Source organism: Lactuca serriola, chromosome 3 (genome assembly GCF_051521515.1).
Source record: "Lactuca serriola cultivar US96UC23 chromosome 3, Lser_US96UC23_V15, whole genome shotgun sequence".
NCBI lineage: Eukaryota > Viridiplantae > Streptophyta > Magnoliopsida > Asterales > Asteraceae > Lactuca > Lactuca serriola.
The window spans coordinates 251367846-251388650 of NC_136410.1; the positions used below are offsets into that span (position 1 = coordinate 251367846).

Genomic DNA, 20805 nt, shown 5'->3' on the forward strand with positions numbered 1-20805 from the left:
CAACATTTATCTTATTTGTTACCCTTCAACAATAACAACAATTAACAAATGATATGCTCAATTATATGTAATATAAAATAAAATATTTTCTTAATGATAAAATAATACATATTAAACTCAAAATAATAAACCAAGATAAAGATAGCGTTCACTCAAATAATGAATAAAATGGTGTTAATGCTTCATTTTATATACACAATTGTTGCTTATGTAGGAACTTAATAAGTGCGGAAGATCAAAATGTACCATTAAATTGTCAAATACAATTCGTTACCGCAACCAACCGAAGATTTTTTACGATTAAACGACACATTGGAACATGAAGGCCTTTAGAAGCCATTATTCCGAAATGAAACTTAACATGACACATCATGTGACCTTGAAACGTAGTCCCTTACGACAAATCAACAAAAATTATCTCAAGTTATATATGATATTGATCCATCCAGTAAGCTCATACAATTTTACATAGGTTAATCAATGATACAAATTAATTAGCATTCTCAAATGTCTATGTGAAATGGGAAATAGTACATCCATTTGCAAATGTGCAGATCCAATGTAGAGCCCGGGTAGCTCTGGACGCCCATCAATTTTTTATTTTTTCAGTAGTGTCATTTTTTTTCAAAAAATTTCGTTGTATGTTTCGGTGATATCCCGGAAAAAAATTCGGTTACCTTAGTTTTTTTCTTTTTTTAGGTATTTTGTGTGTTATCCATTTACTTTGATACTGACTCTGCCACTCCATTTGCGCATATCAAGGGAAACGTTATATATAAAATACGTTCATGATTTGAAGGTATAAGTAATGTTTATTCGTATTTAATTTATATCTTAAAAATATTAGAGTTGCATTGTAACGTTTATCAGTACATATCTGAAACATTCTGAAATTTCAACTCTTCATGTAATATTAGATTAGGATCAGGGACGGTTTTGACTAGGTGCCCGGTGTGGCACCGGCAACACCTAGTCTTCGTATATGCAGTGTAAAATTTTCAATATTTTTTATATATTAGCAACTACGTAAAAATAATCGGCAACTACGTAAAAAAAATTGGCAACTACGTAAAAACAATTGCCACCCAATTGGATCAACCAAACCCAAAAATATATTTATAACTTAGAATTATCAATTAGTAGTCCAAAAAGCCTATTAATTTTAGTAAAAAAAAAAAACTAATATAGCCCAAAGCCCATTTGGATAATTGGAACTTTTGATCCAATTGGAGAATGGCAAAAAACGTGTGGCAATAATTAATCGAGTGATCGATGATAGCTGCAATTAGCAAAACAGAAAGCAAAAAAAAAGCCATCGAACACAGGAGTTCGACTTCGAGACTTCGACTGACGCCTCACGCCTACACTAACGAATCCGACTTTTGCTTGGTGCCATATGCTTCCATTGCTAATTCCTTCTAATTTCTTGAGTATCTTGTTGATTGAGTAACAAAAATTTATTCCCAATTGTTGAATTCGACTCCAAGCCCTAGCTAAGAATGAAACAAGTAAGTGTTTGAAAATTGAAATTTTACCAATTTGTTTACTGTTTAGATTGAAATTGCTATTTTTTTTATCTTGAATTGGTGAAATTGCTATGTTTTCATTGATGTTATTGACTTATTGATTGATTTGGTGAAATAAAATTGCTATGTCTTATTGTCTTTATTGAAGTTCAATTTTGATTTGGTGTAATTTTTATGTTTTTATTGAAGCTATTGGATGATTTGGTGAAATTATTAGTTATTTAGCTTAATGTTGAATTATAGGTTACCCTTGGTGGTTTTCTTACCAAAAGACCAAGACCTAATCTTAATGAAAGTGGTGAAGGATCTTCCCAAACACCAATCACCAACCAATCGATTCCTTCGGTCTCTAATGCAATTCCACAAACACCATGCTCTAATGAAACTAATGATGGTGTTGATTTGAAAGATCTTCCAAAGGACCCGACGGATAGGCCAATGATTACAAGTTATGTCTCAAATATAAGAGATGATGCAAGAAGGACATATTTGCTTCAAGGACCTTGTCAAATAAGGCTACAGAAGTTTCCAAAAACGAAAATAGGTGATAAATTAAGAAGCTTCATTCCTTCATGGTTTGACGAATTTGATTGGTTGGAATATAGTGTGAAAAATAAAAAAAACATATTGTTTATATTGTTATGTATGTGGATACCTCATGGGACAAAAAGGAGGGAGAGATGCATTTGTTTCCCAAGGTGATGTTAGTGACTTAGAGGGACAATGGACGCATTGCAATCTTTAAGAGACACGGGGTTTGCTAGTATTTTGCCAAAGGTATCCTCTTTTTGTCAAACACAGAATATTGCTACTCTGGAAATGCCGGATTTTTATATTGGTACGAGAAACCGTACGACCACAAATACCAATAGATTTCACTTTGAGGTTGAAATCTTCAACAAGGTGGTGGATATGCAACTGATAGAATATCGGAATCGATTTAGTGAAACAAGCACCCAGTTACTAGAATACATGGGTGCTTTGAGCCCCTGTGAGTCATTTTCACAATTTGATAAATCAAAGTTGTTGAAGTTGGCTAAGTTGTACAAGTATGACTTTGATGATTCGGATTTGATAGATCTTGAAGGACAACTTGAGATATTTTACCACTCTTCCATCAAAGATGAGCGTTTTACCATTTTGAAAGGAATTTCTGAGCTTTCTCGTTTAATGGTTAGTACGGGGAAACATCGGTCTTATCCTTTGGTTTATAAGTTTTTAAAGTTGGTTTTGATATTACCCGTAGCAACCGCTAGTGTAGAAAGATGTTTTTCGAAGATGAAGCTCTTGAAGACCGACTTGCGCAACAAGATTGGCGATGAGTTTTTGAACGATGCGTTGCTTTGCTATGTTGAGACCGAAGCACTTGTAAAAGTTGAGAATGAAAAGTTAATGGAACGGTTTCAGAAGATGTGCGCACGAAGAGGACAAATTTAAATTGTAATAGATGATAAATTGTTATTATGTTTTTAACTTTTATGTAATGGATCGCTTATTTGTATTAGACGTAATGAATTAGTTTTTGGTTTTATATTATGTTTGACCGGAAAAAAAAATTCGGCAACACCTACTGTCAATTCATGAGTCCGTCCCTTATTAGGAACCGTAAAATCTTCTAACTATAACTCCATTTAACGTCAGAAAAAAAACGAGTACGTAGCATGTTTGTTAAAGAATTAGAGAAAGAAAGCGGACCGAGAAAAGAATAAGATGGTGGCGAGGTAAAATATGGAGTAAATTACACGAATGGTCCCTATGGTTTAGAGTAATTACGTGTTTGGTTTCTAATTTATTTTTTTAATTCAGAATGTCTCTACTATTTATTTTTGTTATGCGTTTGTTCTCTGTATTATCTAAAAAAAACTATTATTCCCTTAATTTTTTTAATTTATTTAAATAAACACACCTTCAACTTCACCCCTCTCACCTTACTTTACATTTCTCACCATTTTTTCTATTTAAATGATAGTTTTTTTAAGTAAGATAGAGACTAAACATATAATAAGACCAAACGGGTAATAAAAACAAACAATAGGAACCTTCCGAGTGAAAAAAAATAAATTAGTGATTTACTCTAAAATATGTGGGTCTTAAGGACCATTTGTGTAATTTACTCTAAAATATGTGGGTCTTAAAAGGTGCATTTTAGTCGTAAAAGAAAATATAGCTCCTAATATTTTATAATAATACCAAATTTCCAAGTAAAGTAAGTCATTCCAACTCTAGATCAAAATCAAAGAAAACCCAAATGTAAAGATGGTCTGAATAAAAAAAAAAAAAAACAAAAAGATAAAACCAAACTTACATATTTTCCCAAACTATAAATAGGATTTATAAAACTTAATTTAATGATAGAAAAACAAGTTAATCATCTTAAAAGATTTTTTTTAAATAATAATAATAATAATGAAAAAAAAAAAAACACAACTTATTTGCCACTAATAAGTTATAAGTTATTTTTTAAATTATTATTATTAATTAAATAATAAATGAGTAGGTCTCATTTGTGGGAAAAAAAAAAAAAAAAAAAAAGATGGTATGCGTAGGTGGATGGCCAACCCCGCTCTTCCTTTGTATTAAATCAACATCTTTGGGTACTTGTGGTTGTGTATATTTAATATTTTATCTTACGTTAATTGCAGTTCGTTGAGATCTATGCCAATTTTGTGAATATAAGTTTGGGTTTTGGTGACCACCAAATGTGGAGCTAGCCGAAATTGACTTTTTATGAATCATTTTAATGTAAATAATCCAGCCTAAGACTTTACAATATTTTTAACATTAAATTAAAACTGTATTAATAGAAGACTTCCAACTAGTTAGCCAGAATTAATCAGAAAAAAACAGTAGAGTAACGCTAAACAAGTCAATACGAACTAAAGCTTTTATAACAATTTGAAATCCAATAGAAGGAATGCAACACACTAGGGGGAATGAAAGATCTCTATAAAGTTTTTACTCCTTGAACACGACATCACTACTAGCTAGCTTTTTGTGTTCGACCAGGCTCCTCACTGATGAAACCGAAAAGAATTATGTGCAGAGGACAAGACTACTAATCCCATTTATCGACCTTGTTAGAATAAACAAAATCATTAACAACTTTTTTATGTTCTTAATTAAGTTACATTGCTTCAGGTCGGACTACGAATGTGACACCAAGCTAAAGACCAAGAACCTAAACCTACCTCAAACTAGCGGTACATTGCTAATGAAATTCCAGTGTATAAGTTTTAGGAAAACGACATTGAAAAAAAAAAGTGTCCCCAATCTATGATCTATCTCGCAAAAAGTAAGTGGAGTCACCATTCCCCACCTCTACTCCAAAAGAAAATATGCCAATTCCAATATCCCATATTCTATTACTAGATATAATAGTATTGTTCGAGGGCCTAATACTTCAACATGAGGGATGGATTATAGAACGGAGTAAATATATACTTACTCCGTCTCAAAATTATTGTGTACGTTTGACTTTTTAAGACTTTTTTATTCAACTTTAACTTAAATAATTTACTTTTTGTTATATAATTTTTTATGCAAGATATATGAATAGATTGTTTTTAAATATATTTTCATTGTTATAAGTTTTATCAAAAATTTTATAACACAAATAAGGTTATTTATGGTCAAAGTTGACATGGAAAGATTTCAAAAATCAAACTTGGACAATAATTTTTAGACGGAGGGAGTATACATTAGGGATGGCTAAATAAACACTTACTAAAAAAACATCCTTACTTAAAAGTCTATCATGAAAATTACTTTTACTTTCATAATTACTAAAACAACACTTTATTTTACCAAAGCCTATGTATCTTCCAAAAGTCCGATCAATTTAACGTTGGGTGTTGTATCCCCAAAAATGCCCTGGTTTAGGACATTTATTCTCTTGATGATGATATCTATGATGATATCCGTAAATTCACAGTCATTTTAAAAATTTTATTTATGTTTATTTGAAAATCAGAGTATTCATTTTTAAAGTATAATACTGCGGAATTTGTTCCTAGAAAACAAGATAAATATATTATCAAAGCATTATGTATTTTGTTTATATTAAAACTTTGGATTGTAGTCGTCAATATAGAAACATAAGCATAAACAGACCTTAAATTCATTTACACTAGTGATTTATATCTTCTTTAATCTCTCAGTGTAATGTAGCTTCGTATCGACAACTGTGATACAAATAAACTTTGTGGGTCTGGGTGGGAAACCTGGTGAGTGCATAAGTTTTCAACCCACAATAATAAAGTTATGTTTCATCATCAAATAAAGTTATGTTTCATCATCTACCCTAAGAATCGTCTATCATTCACTCATTCATTCCTAAGGATTGTCCTAAGGAATAAGCACAAAGTCCATTGCTGCCAGGGTTTATCTAACAGGCACTAAGTCCATAGCTATCAAGGTTCATTTGTAGGGTACTGATTGTTGGGTTTTGATACGAAATAAAAGTTTGTTTTTCATAAAAACAGACAACGGAAGACTTTAAAAATAACAAGTTTAATTTTAGTTAACAACAAAACCAAACCATAATCAATCAATTTATAGAGGTTAGAATGAAATAAAACCAACCATATGATGTTTTAGAGATAACCTTTGAAGCCTTTGAACCCACTTGGTTTTGGGTTGTTGATGAAGATAACAAAAGATCAAAGTGTATGATCTTCTCTACAAGTATCCACCATCAAGAGTAAAGCACTTGGAATGCTAGTTCCTTCTCGTATTCTTGAGTTTCTAAAGCCTTTAAGTGCTTAACTCAATTAAGCACTAAAGGGAACAACTCAAGAGATCTTCTAAACCCCCAAAGCAAAGCACCAAACTTCAAAAGTGGAGAGCTTCTCCATGCTCACGATTTTAGAGAGAAAGAAGGGAAGAAATAAGTGTTTCACTCTTGCAAAAATGCAAGCCTCATGCATCTCTTATATAGCCCATGAAAAGTAAGGCCTAACCATTAAAATAATATAAAGTAATAGTATCCTTTAGAAGCATGGGAGACAAATGGTGGAAGGTTGAAAAAGCAACCTCTTACAGCATCATTATGCCTTTTAAAAAGTAAGATTCTTTATTTTTTATAAACTCCAAGTTTATAAAATATAAACATTGTCTTTAGGTAAAAGACAAAATAATCCAACTAGTCTAAAATGTTGTGCATGACTTATTAATTCATACCATATGAAATAATAACTAGTAATACTTTCTTATAATTGTTATTTTCACAAACCAATAATTATTCTCTAATTAAAATACAAGAATCGAAATTATTTATTAATAATCATATTAATAATAATATACAAAATGTGCAAACTTGATAAAGGTGTGACCCTATAGGATCATATATTATTAGGAATATCACTCCATAATGATTCTTGGGCATATAGATCCAACAATCTCTCACTTACACATGATTCATTGTAGACTAACATAGACAGTAGCTGACGTCTAGCAATGGGCTACTGCCCCTAACAACATATGAAGGGTGACATCTCATCAACAACCAATTCCAAGAACTCTAAGTTATAATTGTTACTAAAGGTGTGGTATTTATTATTCCTTTGTCTCAGACAACATGTTGAACATGAAATATGGATCACAATCAATATCATTTAGTATTCAACTTTAACTAAGGCCTTATATCTCATGCTCTCAACGAATAAGAGGGAAAATCCGATCTTGACTACATACGCCTATCAATGCAGTTCATGTAATACCCAACGATAGCCTTTATGACTGCCTTTTACGAAAAAACATTGAACCATGTCTAAGCGCAACAATCCCTACACTTCAAGTCCCAAACATGCATCTCAGGTCTAAGAATACAAAGATCATCTTGACTTCATACGCCTATCAATGCAGTTCATGTCATACCCAACGATGGCCTTTATGATTGCCCCTTTACGAAACTGTGTTGAACCATGTCCAAGCACAACAATCCCTACACCTCAAGTCCCAAATATGTATCTCAGGTATAAGATTAAAAGATGCAACCTTGATCAAAACATCACTCTTGACTACGATCCATAAAGTGGTTTTGATGCCGGATATGTCCAATACTTATTCTCCCAATCAAGTACCTATGAAGTTGGTAGCAGCTCTTTGGCATTCTCATCTCCATGAGAATCCACCAATCTACTCATATTACTCTTACCTCATAGATGCTCCCACAACTATGAACGACTATGGACATTTCGAATAACCAAGTTATTCAAGTATTTAAACATGCTAATATAGAACACAACAATTATTTAATGAAAGACTAATATCCAATATATAATTAATTACAATATATGTTGCTTTATTGTTCCAATATCCAAATACTAAATTTCAATCAAATACATCTACTTGTATCAACAATGATCTATAGCACCAGCTTGACTTTCATGCTTTAGCTAATAAAGCATCTTTGTTATGTATATTTGACAAACTTGATTTGTGTAAACTTGGAAAATACAATCATTTTCAGTTTTATATATAACTCATATAAAAGAAAAACTATTGAGAATGAATTAGATGCTTGAGTATGACACCAATACTTGTGTAATAGGATTACTCATAGTCATAATGAACTATACATTAAGCATCTTTGTATGTGGTTGTCCAAACCACGAGGTACTCTAACTCTGATGTGTAACTATAATTAAAATCTACATGGAACCAATATCCATATAACTATCCCTTTATTCATAATGAGGAAACGCCCGATTGTGACTGAGAGTCATCTCATTCTATTTTAAAATTTAGCACATGTGTAACAACTTTAAACATAGCTTTCTTTCAAATACTCCGTAGACGAGGAATATTTCTCTAGTTCTCGCAAGTACTTTCGAATATTCCTATAAGTCACCGAATGACTTGTTCTTAGATTATACTGGTATCATTCGTCATGCTCTAAGAATACGACTTATTTGGCCTTTATGCATAATCATGACATATATGATTAATCCAATTGCATCAACATATGGAATACAATCATATTATCTAGTTGAAAAAACATTTTAACTAGGATTTTTTTCAAAATCATGTCATATGGTATTTGACAAGATGACTCTCTCGGAGTCCTTTATCTTAAGCTCCTTTAAGATCCTTGACAATTAATGCAAGTTTACACAATCCATTAAGTTGCCATGATCTATCTATATAGATCCTTATTCCATGAATTAATATGTCGACGACATATAAGGCTATGAATGTTACTGCGCTCCCACTAGCTTTGTAGAAAACACAAGAATCATCTTGATTTATAATTAAATCACACTATGTAAACATCCTATAAGAAAGAAGATTCTTATTTCGAGATGTTAGCTTAAATCTTGGAAGATTTTCAATCATGTATGTTTTATCCTTTGAAAACTCACCTTCTCTTTATAGTCAAACTATATCGAGGAAGGTTAATCAAGCCCATACTTGATAATCATACATGAATACATCTCTATGTGTTTTAATAGTTTCTGGTCAACTATTGAGCAGATTCAACAACAGTTGAAAACTCGCTAGTTCCAAACTATGATGCATTTAGCTTATGGATCTTAATCTCTTAAAGTTACATATAGCTCCCACATAGAAAAATAACTTTTAAATAACTTGTCTTATGGAATGAAAATTAGGGGATTAGTAGAAACTTCATCCTAAGCAATCATTTAGGATATTCTACATAAATGCAATTAGTAGATACTAGAGTGGTTAAGCTTATTGTCTAACATGAGCTCAATGACTCCATATCTTTTCGATAAGGATAAACCATTTTATCCTTATTCTAATATAATTATCTAATCCGCTTGTTTGGTTGGAAATATATATTCAATATATATTTGTTGTAGTGAGCATAATTCCAAAATTTTGTATAGTAAATAGTTCTTTCAAAACATCATATAATAGACTGGAAGCTCTATTTTTATTCTCTTCAAAACTTATACTATTGACATTTAGCTAGTGGCTAGGTGACCCTATCCCACTAGCGAATTCGAAGGCTACCTAGAATATCAAAAGATAGATTCAAGTGATCAGGTGATCCTGTGCCATAAGAAACATACTAATGAAAAGTGAGTGTTTTTATCGGAATGAGTTGTGAATCGATTCCATAATTCCTAAGATGTTCCAAGAAGTCTTGGTTTACAAAACTCTTCTTCTTTATTACAACGAAAGGTTAATGATGATCTCATTAATGTTTATTTCAGTCTTCACTGTGAAAAAATTTGATCAAATCAATGGTTTTAATAAATAAAAGTCGTCAGTGAAATTGAATAAGTATCTATCACCAAATCTATTCATGGTTTGAAAAAGATTACCCGCATCATTTATGTATAACTCTTTGTCAAGCCTTTTGTTGTCACACCCCCGAACCAGACGGCGGAAACGTCCGAGGGCTCTTGTGACTTAAATTGAATACCATCACAATGATTATAAATGAATCATAACATCATTCATCACCATGCATTGAAATAATACAACTGATATTGTTTACATCCATTACATTGTTTTAGTCGTTACAATTTCATAACATAAACCGTTCGATATGTAATCTGAGCAAAACACCATGACGTAACTTGGTACTTATTCTTCGGCTTACCTGTTACCTGAGAATACAAGTTATTTTGAAAAAACGTTAACATATGAAATGTTGGTGAGTTCATAAGTAATGTTGTAGCAAAATGGTTTGGTGTAGTTTGTAAAACCCAGAAAATCCGATATTTTCTGAAAAGTGTATTTGTTTATAAAAAAAGTGTGAAGATCCGTAAATATGCTTGTCGATTTTTAAAACATGTATAATTGTTGAACTTTGCATACCTCACATAGGTGAAAATGTTAAACTTCCCAGGAAAACCCCGATGTTTTCCCAATACGTAAATTTCATGACTTGTTTATTGTTATACCGATGCGACGATTGTTATTGATTACCCAGGTGACATTGGATTAATTAAGGTTTGTGAGTTGTTACAATCACACATTAATAAAAATGACTAGTTTATAACTACAGGTCACGAACGATCCTTAAGGCGTCGTCCTTATTACTCACCTAATCCAACCACCCTGACTTCTCTTGATTAACGGCATGAATCTGATTACTCGAATTCTCATAAGCCGGTCAACCGAGGAGAAAGGAGGGTACGAAGCCCTCTCTTGCTTCCATAAGTTATTTCGGGCTATCAAGAATGTGAAAGACACTTGGTCCAGCTCGCATTTGACTTCTCGACCTCACTAGCACTACTAATGGACCACTAGGGCCCAATAGCACAATAGAGCTATTGAAAGTCCTTTTACATGGAATTGGGTCATAGGAGGCCTATTAACACGTAAGCGTGTTCTCTTCGGTCCCAAAGATCATGTTATTGGGCTAGCAAGGCCCAACAAGCACGATTTGAAACTTTCAAGCCCAAAGTTTGTATGTTGACTCATCCTAGTTATCGTGTGTTTAACGAGTTACTTGGGTTATTGATTTTTGTTTTGTTATTGATTCGAGACCGAATCAATTCGTTTTATAACGATATTTGTTGTTGAGAGTGTATTTGTTTTTCAGTTTCGTCGGTAGTCATGGATCTTGTATTTTGTCTTAATGAATTAATTTGTTTAAAAGTAAAATTTTTACCTTTTCACAACCTTTCTTTTATAAAAATAACACTTTTAGTCCTTTATATAAAAGAATTTCATTTTTAGTCCTTAGAACATTTTTTTGACACTTTTGTATCATAAACTTGTTAAAAAGACATTTTTAACCCAAAATTTATTTTGTAAACAACTTTAGCCCTTCCAGAATGATATTTTCTCGGTTAAAACCCCCAATTTTGCAACTTTTACAGTTTTGGCCCAAAATAGAATTTTTTTACATTTTTGATCCTTTTTGAATTTGAAAAGCATTTTTGACATTTGAAATAGTTTTATTACACTTCCCTGTTTTACAGAGAGTTACATTTACAGCCCCTCAAACTTGTAAATTTTGCATTTTGAGGCACATTGGGCCGAAAAGCCCAAATCTAGCCCATTAAGTTCAAAATTTACATTTTAAGTCCCTCAAAAATGTTGTTGTTCAGACAATTTATTATAGAAACTGTTTGGACCCTTTTGACCCTCCAGAAACTGTAATTTGCTGGTTTGGACCCTAAGTTTTGTATTTTTGACAATTTAAGCCCAAAAATGGGTTTTATGTTCAAGTATGTTCATCCTAACCATATAAACTATTTTTCTTGACTTGATTAGTGTAAAACAGTTTAAGTTATGTTTATTTCCTTCCTCATGTTTTAGATCTCGGTTTTTACACACTTTTTGGATAACATATTCATCACAAAACGCATGATATCACACACATACATCCATCAAATCACACATAGCATACATTTATACATAGATCTACACATTTACTTGTATTCTCACCCATAAAACTCATAAAAACCGAAAATAAGGGGGTATGAAACTCACCTTGAGTTGTGATTTCGGTTTTGAAGAAGATTGGAAGAAGTTTGATGTTACTTTTTGGCCCTAGCAAGCCCTTCTTTGCTGATCTCGAACTTAGAGGGTTAGATCATAGATTTAAGCTCCAACTTACCTTGAATGATGATTTTTGTGGAAGAAACTCCTTGAAAAGCTCTAGATTTCGAAATTTTGAAGAATGAGTGCAAGTGTTCTTGAGGGAATTTGGAAAGAGTTGGAATGAATTTTGTGAGTGTGTGTATGTGTCTCCTCTTGGCCGAGAATCAAGAAGAAGAAGAGAGAGAGAGAGAGAGTTGAGGTGACTATCTTAGATGCATGTTGGTCCATGCATGGAAGTTTGTGGTGTATTAATGAGGTGGCAACCTTAAAAGTCAACTCTTCCTCTCCATTTTGTGTAGCTGGGCCGAGAGAAGGAGGAAGGAAGAAAGAAAATTGGGCCTTGAGTGCTTAAGCCCACATTATGGTTCAATTGGATAGCTTTTGGCCCAAAGTAAATCAAGAAATGATTTTTATGGCTTATTAGGGCTAATTAGGTTAGTTATGGCCCAAGAAGGTCCATTTAGGTATTTTATTTCATTCTAGGCCCAATATGGCCCAAAATATTTAAAATATATGGAAGTGGGTCCAGTTAGAGCCCATTTAAGAGTTCTAAGCCCAAGATAGTCAAATTGGAAGCTTATTGGCCTATTGGGCCCAATAAGGAAATCCTAGTCCAGAATAGACTTAAACCGAGATTTCTAGGGTTTCCAATTCTTTGGTGACTATCTGCAGTGCTTGTATGAAGTGTTTGATTGAAATTCTGTTGTTATTGAATAAGCATCCTACATGCTTCCACATTGTTGGTTCACATTTGTTATCATTGTTCAATGTTTACAAGGCATCAAAATTCCTAGCTGTGACGTTTGTTCTTTAACTACTAATAGACAAAGACACTTTTGATTCATCTTCCCATATAAAGAGGGCCCACATATATCAAATGAATCAAGCTCATTTGCCTTCAAAAATTCCATCATTCTGAAGTTGGTATATGTATTTCTTATTTATATAGTCATGATGATTACAACATAGATAAGTTCCAATCAAATATCATTTGATTATATAGGTGTTATGATTAGAACTATTAATTTAATGAAAGGTTATAGATCTACTTCATAAATAACATTAGGAGAAAATATTCTTTAACACATAATACATCGTTTCAGAACATGAATTTGAACATCCATTAAATGATAAGTAAATCTAGGTTTATTCATAAATATACAACCGTTATATGTAACTATATGAATAGGTACAAAACATTTATTATTTATATAAAAGACTATAAAAACACTTGTTATCTCTTCAACATGAAATACCATTCATTTGTAACCAGTTGATTATTTCTTCCAATCATCAACACAAAATATCAATTATTAGTGTCACATGAAGTATTACATACTCAAGTGAATGATGGAAAAATAAATAGCTCTATAATATAGACATCTGAAGTCTTGTGCTAGTCAAAGTTCTTCAGCTTGATGAGATGAGAGGAGCAATTCCTCCTTTAGTGTCCAGTTTCTTCCACAATAGAAACAACACTAATCATTTGTTACTTTCTTGATTTCTGAGTTTATGTTGTATTTCCCTTAATTGAACTATAAGTCTGTATGAGTGCACAAAATCTTATACTTCCTTATATTCAATGCTTGAACAGACTTGAAACTATTTCTAATGTTCTGATTGAATATCTGCTTTAGTTGATGAGACATCTGATATGTTTCATGATTATCCAAGACTTTCTGCAAATCATGGTTAATTTCTTTAATATGATATGAGACACATCAATATCATCACAATGATACTTCCATCAAAGTATCATGGTGAGACTAATTGGTTGCAGAGGTTATTCAGGTATGAGATCTTTTAGTATATATACTTTCTATTTATCTTAAGGTAGAACCTCAAGATAAATGTTACTATATTTTGAAACTCAACAAGAGAGAGGTTTTGCAGGGCGTAAAATTATTAACAATTATCAACAAAATTTAACAAAGTTTCATTTAGTATTTTCAATATTTAGTCTTTAAAAATTAATAACTTATATTGTTTCTTAAAACATTAATTTATTGAAGTCTAGGATCAAAGTAACGAAACAAGTAAATGGTTAGGCGACCTTTATCCCATAAACTTAATCAAACTCGGTAGATAGCGATTACCAATTGCATACGATATGTAACTCCTAGATTATGGGATCCTATACAACTATTGTTTAGCTTGGCATGTTTATCTCATTTATGCCTCAAAACTCTTATGCTTAGGAGACCTTTATCACATAAGAAATTGATCAAATCATTCATTTAAAAAACATGTGAGTTCTATTCCACAAATGGTTAGGTTACCTTTTTCCCACAAGAAAATACGAAAACACCTTGACTATTTTTGACAACCCAAATGAATATGGTGACCCAAAAATCCATATAAATTGCAAAAAAATCCCAAGTGAATTTTAAATGGATTGCATAGATTTGAAGTTTTGTAAATAAGGGTTTATATACGTTTTACAATCATAGTTTATAAAAACATCGTCTCATGAATATTGCATGCATCCAACAATTCATGTACCCTTTTGTAAAAATCATATCACTTGTTATGAGGTTCTTTAGGTGCCAAATAAAATTTCATTTTATTTTCCATTAACCACGATCAAATATAAACTAAAATCCGGTATTTTAAAGTTTAGTCATAGATCGGTTTTAAGAACCGATAATGGTCTTAATGAAACTTTATTTTATACATAAGACTAGGAGTTTTGGATGAGTTATAAAATCACTATTTTAAATCTCCTTTTAACAATAAAAAACTTATGACTTCATGAATTTATAGAATAAACTCATTTTATTTTATAAACTCAATTTTATGCATCTTATGATAAAAGTCATATTTTGATAAAGCAAAGCTTGGGTGATGATACTTATGTTTTAAATCTCATTTAGAATGCATAAAACATAATATCAACATGTTGCGTTATGGTTAAAACACCAATATCATATATTAAGTTTCGACGCAAAAAATAATCACTAGTTTTATTATTTGCCGTTATAACGCTATAAACCGATTATAGTCTTTTAATAAAAGCTCCATATTTATTTTAAAGACATGAATTTTATATAAAGTTTAAACATCTTTTAAAAAAATTCAAATATTTTAAAGTTGGATATTTATACGTTTTACAATAAAGCTATTTTCAAAAAATTGAGTTTTAACCGGTAATCGGTAACCGGTAAAACGTTTTTATAAATATCCATTTATAAACATGTTATGTTATCTTTTAAATATTTTTTACTGAAACTCCAAGTGATATTATCTTATGAAAAAATGTTATTTGACATGTAAAAACCATTTTCATACATAAAACATAACATACATTTAACATAAAATAAATATCACAAGCAACCATTATAATGTGTATAAACCAAGTCATGTCTAGTAATAATTTTGTGAGCCATCACAAGAATTATTATGTTTTTCCTAAAGGACTTAAGGGACACTTCAAAAGGTCTTCAAGGGGTAATTTCTTCATATTATTACACTTGAAGTAAATACAACTAGTCTAACTAATTTATTACATCAAATCAACAAATGAAAAATGTTCATTTATCTATTACATCTTATGAATAAATAAATATCAACCAAACAAAACACAAATGTCCAAATGGCTTGTTTATACGCAACATCTCAAACAAACAACTCTTTGTTTTTTTCTAAGGCAACATTTGTATAACAAAAATACATGAAAAATGGTTATATATAAAAGAGTAAATTACACGAATGGTCTCTATGGTTTAGGGTAATTTGCGGGTTTGGTCTCTAACTTATTTTTTTAACTCGGAAGGTCTTTATTGATTGTTTTTGTTACGCGCAAGGTCCATGTCTTATCTAAAAAAAATATTTTACACTTGATTTTATAATTTTTTTAAATAAATACACCCCAAACCCAACCCCTTTATCTTACCTTACCTACCCCACTATTTTTCCCAATTTAAATAATAGTTTTTTTTAGGTATGATATTGTAACGACCCAAAAAAATACGACCCAAAATTTTTTGTTTTAATATTACTAAAAATCGCAACGTCAACTATTTGATAATAAAACCATGAATCGTATGTCTCAAAATGCTATATTAAATGTATCAATTCAAAACTAAAGTTAATATCATATCGAAATATCTAAATAAAACTCCCACGAATAAACTGCAATTGTGGTGTGTGTCATGCCATCAATCCAAGCCCTTCCCATTGCTTGCCGAAGTACCTGAAACCAAAACTGAAACTGTATTGAGCCTTGCCTACTGGATCGGACCGAAATCCGGATTAACTGGGGCCTTGCCCTGGATCAGACCGATGTCTGGAAACTGCATCTGACCAAAGTCTGGACTAACTGGGGCCTTGCCCCCTGCATCGGACCGAAGTCCGGCTAACCGCATCGGACTGAAGTACGGACTAACTGGGGCCTTGCCCCCTGCCTCGGACCGAAGTCCGGACTAACTGGGGCCTTGCCCCCTGCAACAGACTGATGTCCAGACTAACTGCATCGGACCGAAGTACGAATTAACTGCATCGGACCGAAGTCCGGACTAACTGCACATAACATAGCATAAACATATCAACTAGCATGTACACATATACTACATACTTGTAACGCCCGTGTTTCTAGGCTTGCCATTCTAGCAATGTAATAGTCTAGGTTAACCATTGTAACCCCAATTTGAAATAATAAAATGTATTATTTGTGAATTATGTGAATTATGTGATTTATGTGTTTATTTTCTTATTTAATGAAGTAAGAATAAAATAAGCGTCAAAATTTAAGTGTGAGATAAGCCCGATATCTTTGCATAAAGTTGTAGTGGTTGAAACAAGGATTCCGGAGATATAAGGAATGCCAAAATCCGAGTTATAACGAAGAAGTTATGACCTGTCGAAGTTTCGCGACGGAACCGGCACGACGCCGAGTGCTGTAAAACATGAATTTAAGATAGAGCGATATTTAGCCTTAGTGATCTAAACGAAAGTCGTAGATTTCATTAAACCGAGAGCGTGCGTAAAAGGAACGCCCAAATCTGACTTCGTATGATGAAGTTATGATTTTCTGAAGTTTCGACGTGGCAGTATGCAGCCCGAATACTCGATTTGAGATCGAGCGGTTTTTAGCCGAAACAATCTAAATGAGAATCGAGGATCTCGTTGTTAGTAGCAAAACGATGGAAAGATAGGCGAGAACGGACGTCGGACGAAGAAGTTATGATTTAATAACGAAGTTTTCCTGTCCGAGCCTTCTAAAAATAATTAATAAAAATAAAAGTCAAAATTAGCCGACGGAGTCTAAACGAAAGTTGTAGAGCGTAGTCTCACCTTCACGTGGATATAAAGAACGTCGAAAACGGAGTTCGTACGAAGGAGATATGAATTTTTGAAGTTTAATAAATATTTAATATTTATTTTTATCTCCGATATTATCCGATGAAGGATGAGGCGGTCTATCCGAAGTACGCAACGCGTACTGTTGTACGCCCCGCGTATAGCGTAGGGCACTCGAGTTCTACGGAGTAGTGAGTCGTATGCAATGACGTAGATGGACCGATGACGTAAGCGCTGACGACCACCGAGGCGTACGCCCCGCGTACGTGCGAGGGTTCAGCACCTATAAAAGGAGATCCGAAGCAGCCGAGTTTCCTTTGCAAATTTCAGCATTCTCTCTAGTCCTTTGCCTCGTTTTGCGTGCCGTTTGTACCATGAAGCCCCGGTATTATTCCTGAGCCCCGAAGCAAGATCCGAAGCCCCGAGGATCCCGAAGAGCGTTATTCCCGAGCCGAAGCCCTGCCCGCGAGGAGCCGGTTTTTGTGAAGATCTTCCAGATCTACGGAGAGACGCTACTTCTGCAAGCCGTAGTACTGTCGGATCATCTTCTGATCAAGTGAGTGTGTAGTTATTTTCTCTCCAACGCAATATTATGAAGTATTTAATATAAAATACGTGCTACGTGTACATATTTTGTGGTTATATGTATGAATGTATATTTTCTACGAAATACGTGTTATGTGTGTATGCCTCATCTGTTATGTGGAATATGTATTGATTAAAACATGTTATACAGGTTTTTAAAACAGTGTATAAAAATGTATATTTTTATCGACTAATATGTGGGGTAGAACATGGGTAGATAATTGGTGTGTAATAAACAGATGAGAGGCCTCGGTGTTATTGGTGTTATTCTAGTCATTCAGCAGAGTATGGATGATGACCACAGACTATTCTAGACTGTCCTGTGGAACACTAGCAGGCTCATTACCTGTAGGTGTTGTGAACGACGTGTTCACCGGTGTACTCTATCCCCCACATGGTTGCCTTTAGGACACTTATTGTTGAGGAAGCCCCTCTGCAGTAATGTCCGTCCCGATGAAAATCCTGAAATAAGTTCCTTATAATAGACGTTATTTTTAGGAACGTAAGGTGAGGATAACGGGAATGGGTAATCAGGTTTATTGTTGATTGATGAAATTAAATATAATTATTGTGGGTTTGAAAACCCTATATGCTCACCAGGCTCCCAAGCCTGACCCACTCAGTTGATTTGTATTACAGGAAGTGGCGCAAGAGCTTAAGATGGGCGAATCATCAAGTTGTTTTGTTTACAAGTCTGTATATGTGTATATTTGTTGAACGACTTGTAATGTTATCGTTTATGCTTTATGATCTATATCGGAACATGACATCCCGACTTTTGATTATGAAATGAAATCATATTTCTATATGAAATATTTTGATAAATATCTATTTTATCATGTTTTGTTTTTGGGAACAAATTCCGCATCTCTTTTAAAATCAAACGGATTTACTCTGAAAATGTTTAAAAAGCATAAATGAAATCGGTCTTTTCTGGCCGAGATTTTGGGGATGTCACAGTTGGTATCAGAGCATTAGTTTAAGCGAACTAGGAATTTGTAGGATTTCTAAACTTAAACTTAGTATGCTAAGTGGAGATTGTGAGATGTGTGTCTGATAAATTTTAGACACGATCACTAGTTTATTTTAGGAAGGTTGCCTAAAATGCTTTTATGTGCTAAATGTTATATGTTGCCATATATGATATTGTTTGTTCGGATCTACGGTTTGTTGCCAACCGGATCTGAAGGTTTATGTGTTTAGGATTCTAAGCGTATGTATACGATATTAGAACTAGCATGTAATCGTTTGGAGTAATAAGGTGAAATTATTCGGTGTGTAGATCAAAAATGGTGAGAACAAGAAGCGGAGTTGGAAATGCTGATGAAAACAGGAATCAACCACCTGTAATTCAACAAGTATCCGTCGTAGATGATGCACCTGAGCCGATAACAATGGCTGGTGTACAAATGATGATTCAAATGATGTTGGATCGCCAGATGGAAGAAACAAGACGCTTGCTTAGGCAGAATCGTGAAGAACCGTCAATTCAAGCGGAAGAGCCCGAGGAGAATGGAGGGCAGTCTGAAGGAGAAAACTTTAGCGGAATCATTGGTCAAGACGAACAACCAGTGGTTAGACGCAATAACCAGTATGGAGGAAATGATGGTCGTGGGTGCAAGTATAAGGATTTCATGGCATCCAAACCACCATGTCTATCCGGAAGCCCGACGCCGGTGCAAGTTATGGACTGGGTCTCCGAAATGGAGACTATGTTTGAAAGTTGCGAATGCAGCAACAGGCAGAAGACCGCTCTTGCGATCCCTCTGCTAAAATCTGGCGTGTTGAGTTGGTGGAAGCTGTTAGCTGACTCTATGCCCAAGGGAGAAGCAAGCAAAATGTCTTGGGAAGACTTTGTGGAACAACTAAAACTGCAATACTGCTCCGGGCAGGACCTTCTGGAAATCAATAATGAGTTTCAGAATTTGAAGAAAGGGAAATTGAGCGTTACTGAATACGCTACAAGTTTCACGGAAAAGATGAAGTTTATCCCATATTTGGTGCCTACAGAACTCTCTAAGGTCAACAAGTTTGCCCTTGGACTACCAGCGGACTATGGTCCAATGGTTAAGCAAGCAACCACATTGAAAGCCGCCATCTGGGCTGCTAGAAATGTTGAGACCCAGATCAGGGAAAAAGGTCTGGAAAGGTCAGAGGTTGGCAAGAAAAGGAAAATCGATGGATTTTCAGGGTCCAGCAAGAAAAGTAAATTCTTGAAGTCTAGTTCGAGGGGAAGTGGAGGAAAGGTAGAAGCGAAATGGTGTGACAAGTGCAAGAAGAAGCATTATTGGAAGTGTGGCGGGGAAACCACATGCTTCAAATGTGGAAAGCTAGGGCATTATGCCAACGACTGCACCTTCACCAAAAATGTTTGTTATGGTTGTGGTGAAGAGGGGCACATCTCAAGGGATTGTCCGAAAAAGAAGGAAGCAGCAAGACCCAACATTCCGCCAAAGCCAAAGGCGAGAGCATTCCAGATGACACTGGAAGCTGCTAAAGATGAAGCTGATGTCGCTTCAGGTACCTTTCTCGTTAACAAATTGGCTGCCCAAATTTTATTTGATTCAGGAGCCAACTACTCCTTTATATCGCATGAATTTGGTAGAAAACTAGCTTTGCCTGTTGATAGACTAGATAATGCTTTATTAGTCGAAGTTGCTAGTGGCAAGTTTGTACCTGTTAGCTATCGCATGAAAAACATCTTAATTGATCTGAATGGGAATAAGTTCCACGAGGAATTATTGCCTATCGAACTTAACGGTTTCGACATCGTTTTGGGAATGGATTGGCTTAGCGCCAATGATGCTGAAATTTTATGCAAGAAGAAAATAGTGAAAGTGAATCCACCTGGGAAGGAATCGTTTATGGT

General features: G+C 33.8%; 1 protein-coding gene across 1 annotated transcript; it reads left to right on the forward strand.

Moving 5' to 3' along the window:
- The first annotated feature begins 2249 nt into the window (after positions 1–2249).
- Positions 2250–2963, forward strand: LOC145096171 (uncharacterized). Its single transcript, XM_079033937.1, has one exon. The coding sequence runs from the start codon at positions 2250–2252 to the stop codon at positions 2961–2963; it is 714 nt and encodes a 237-aa protein (XP_078890063.1).
- Positions 2964–20805: the final 17842 nt, after the last annotated feature.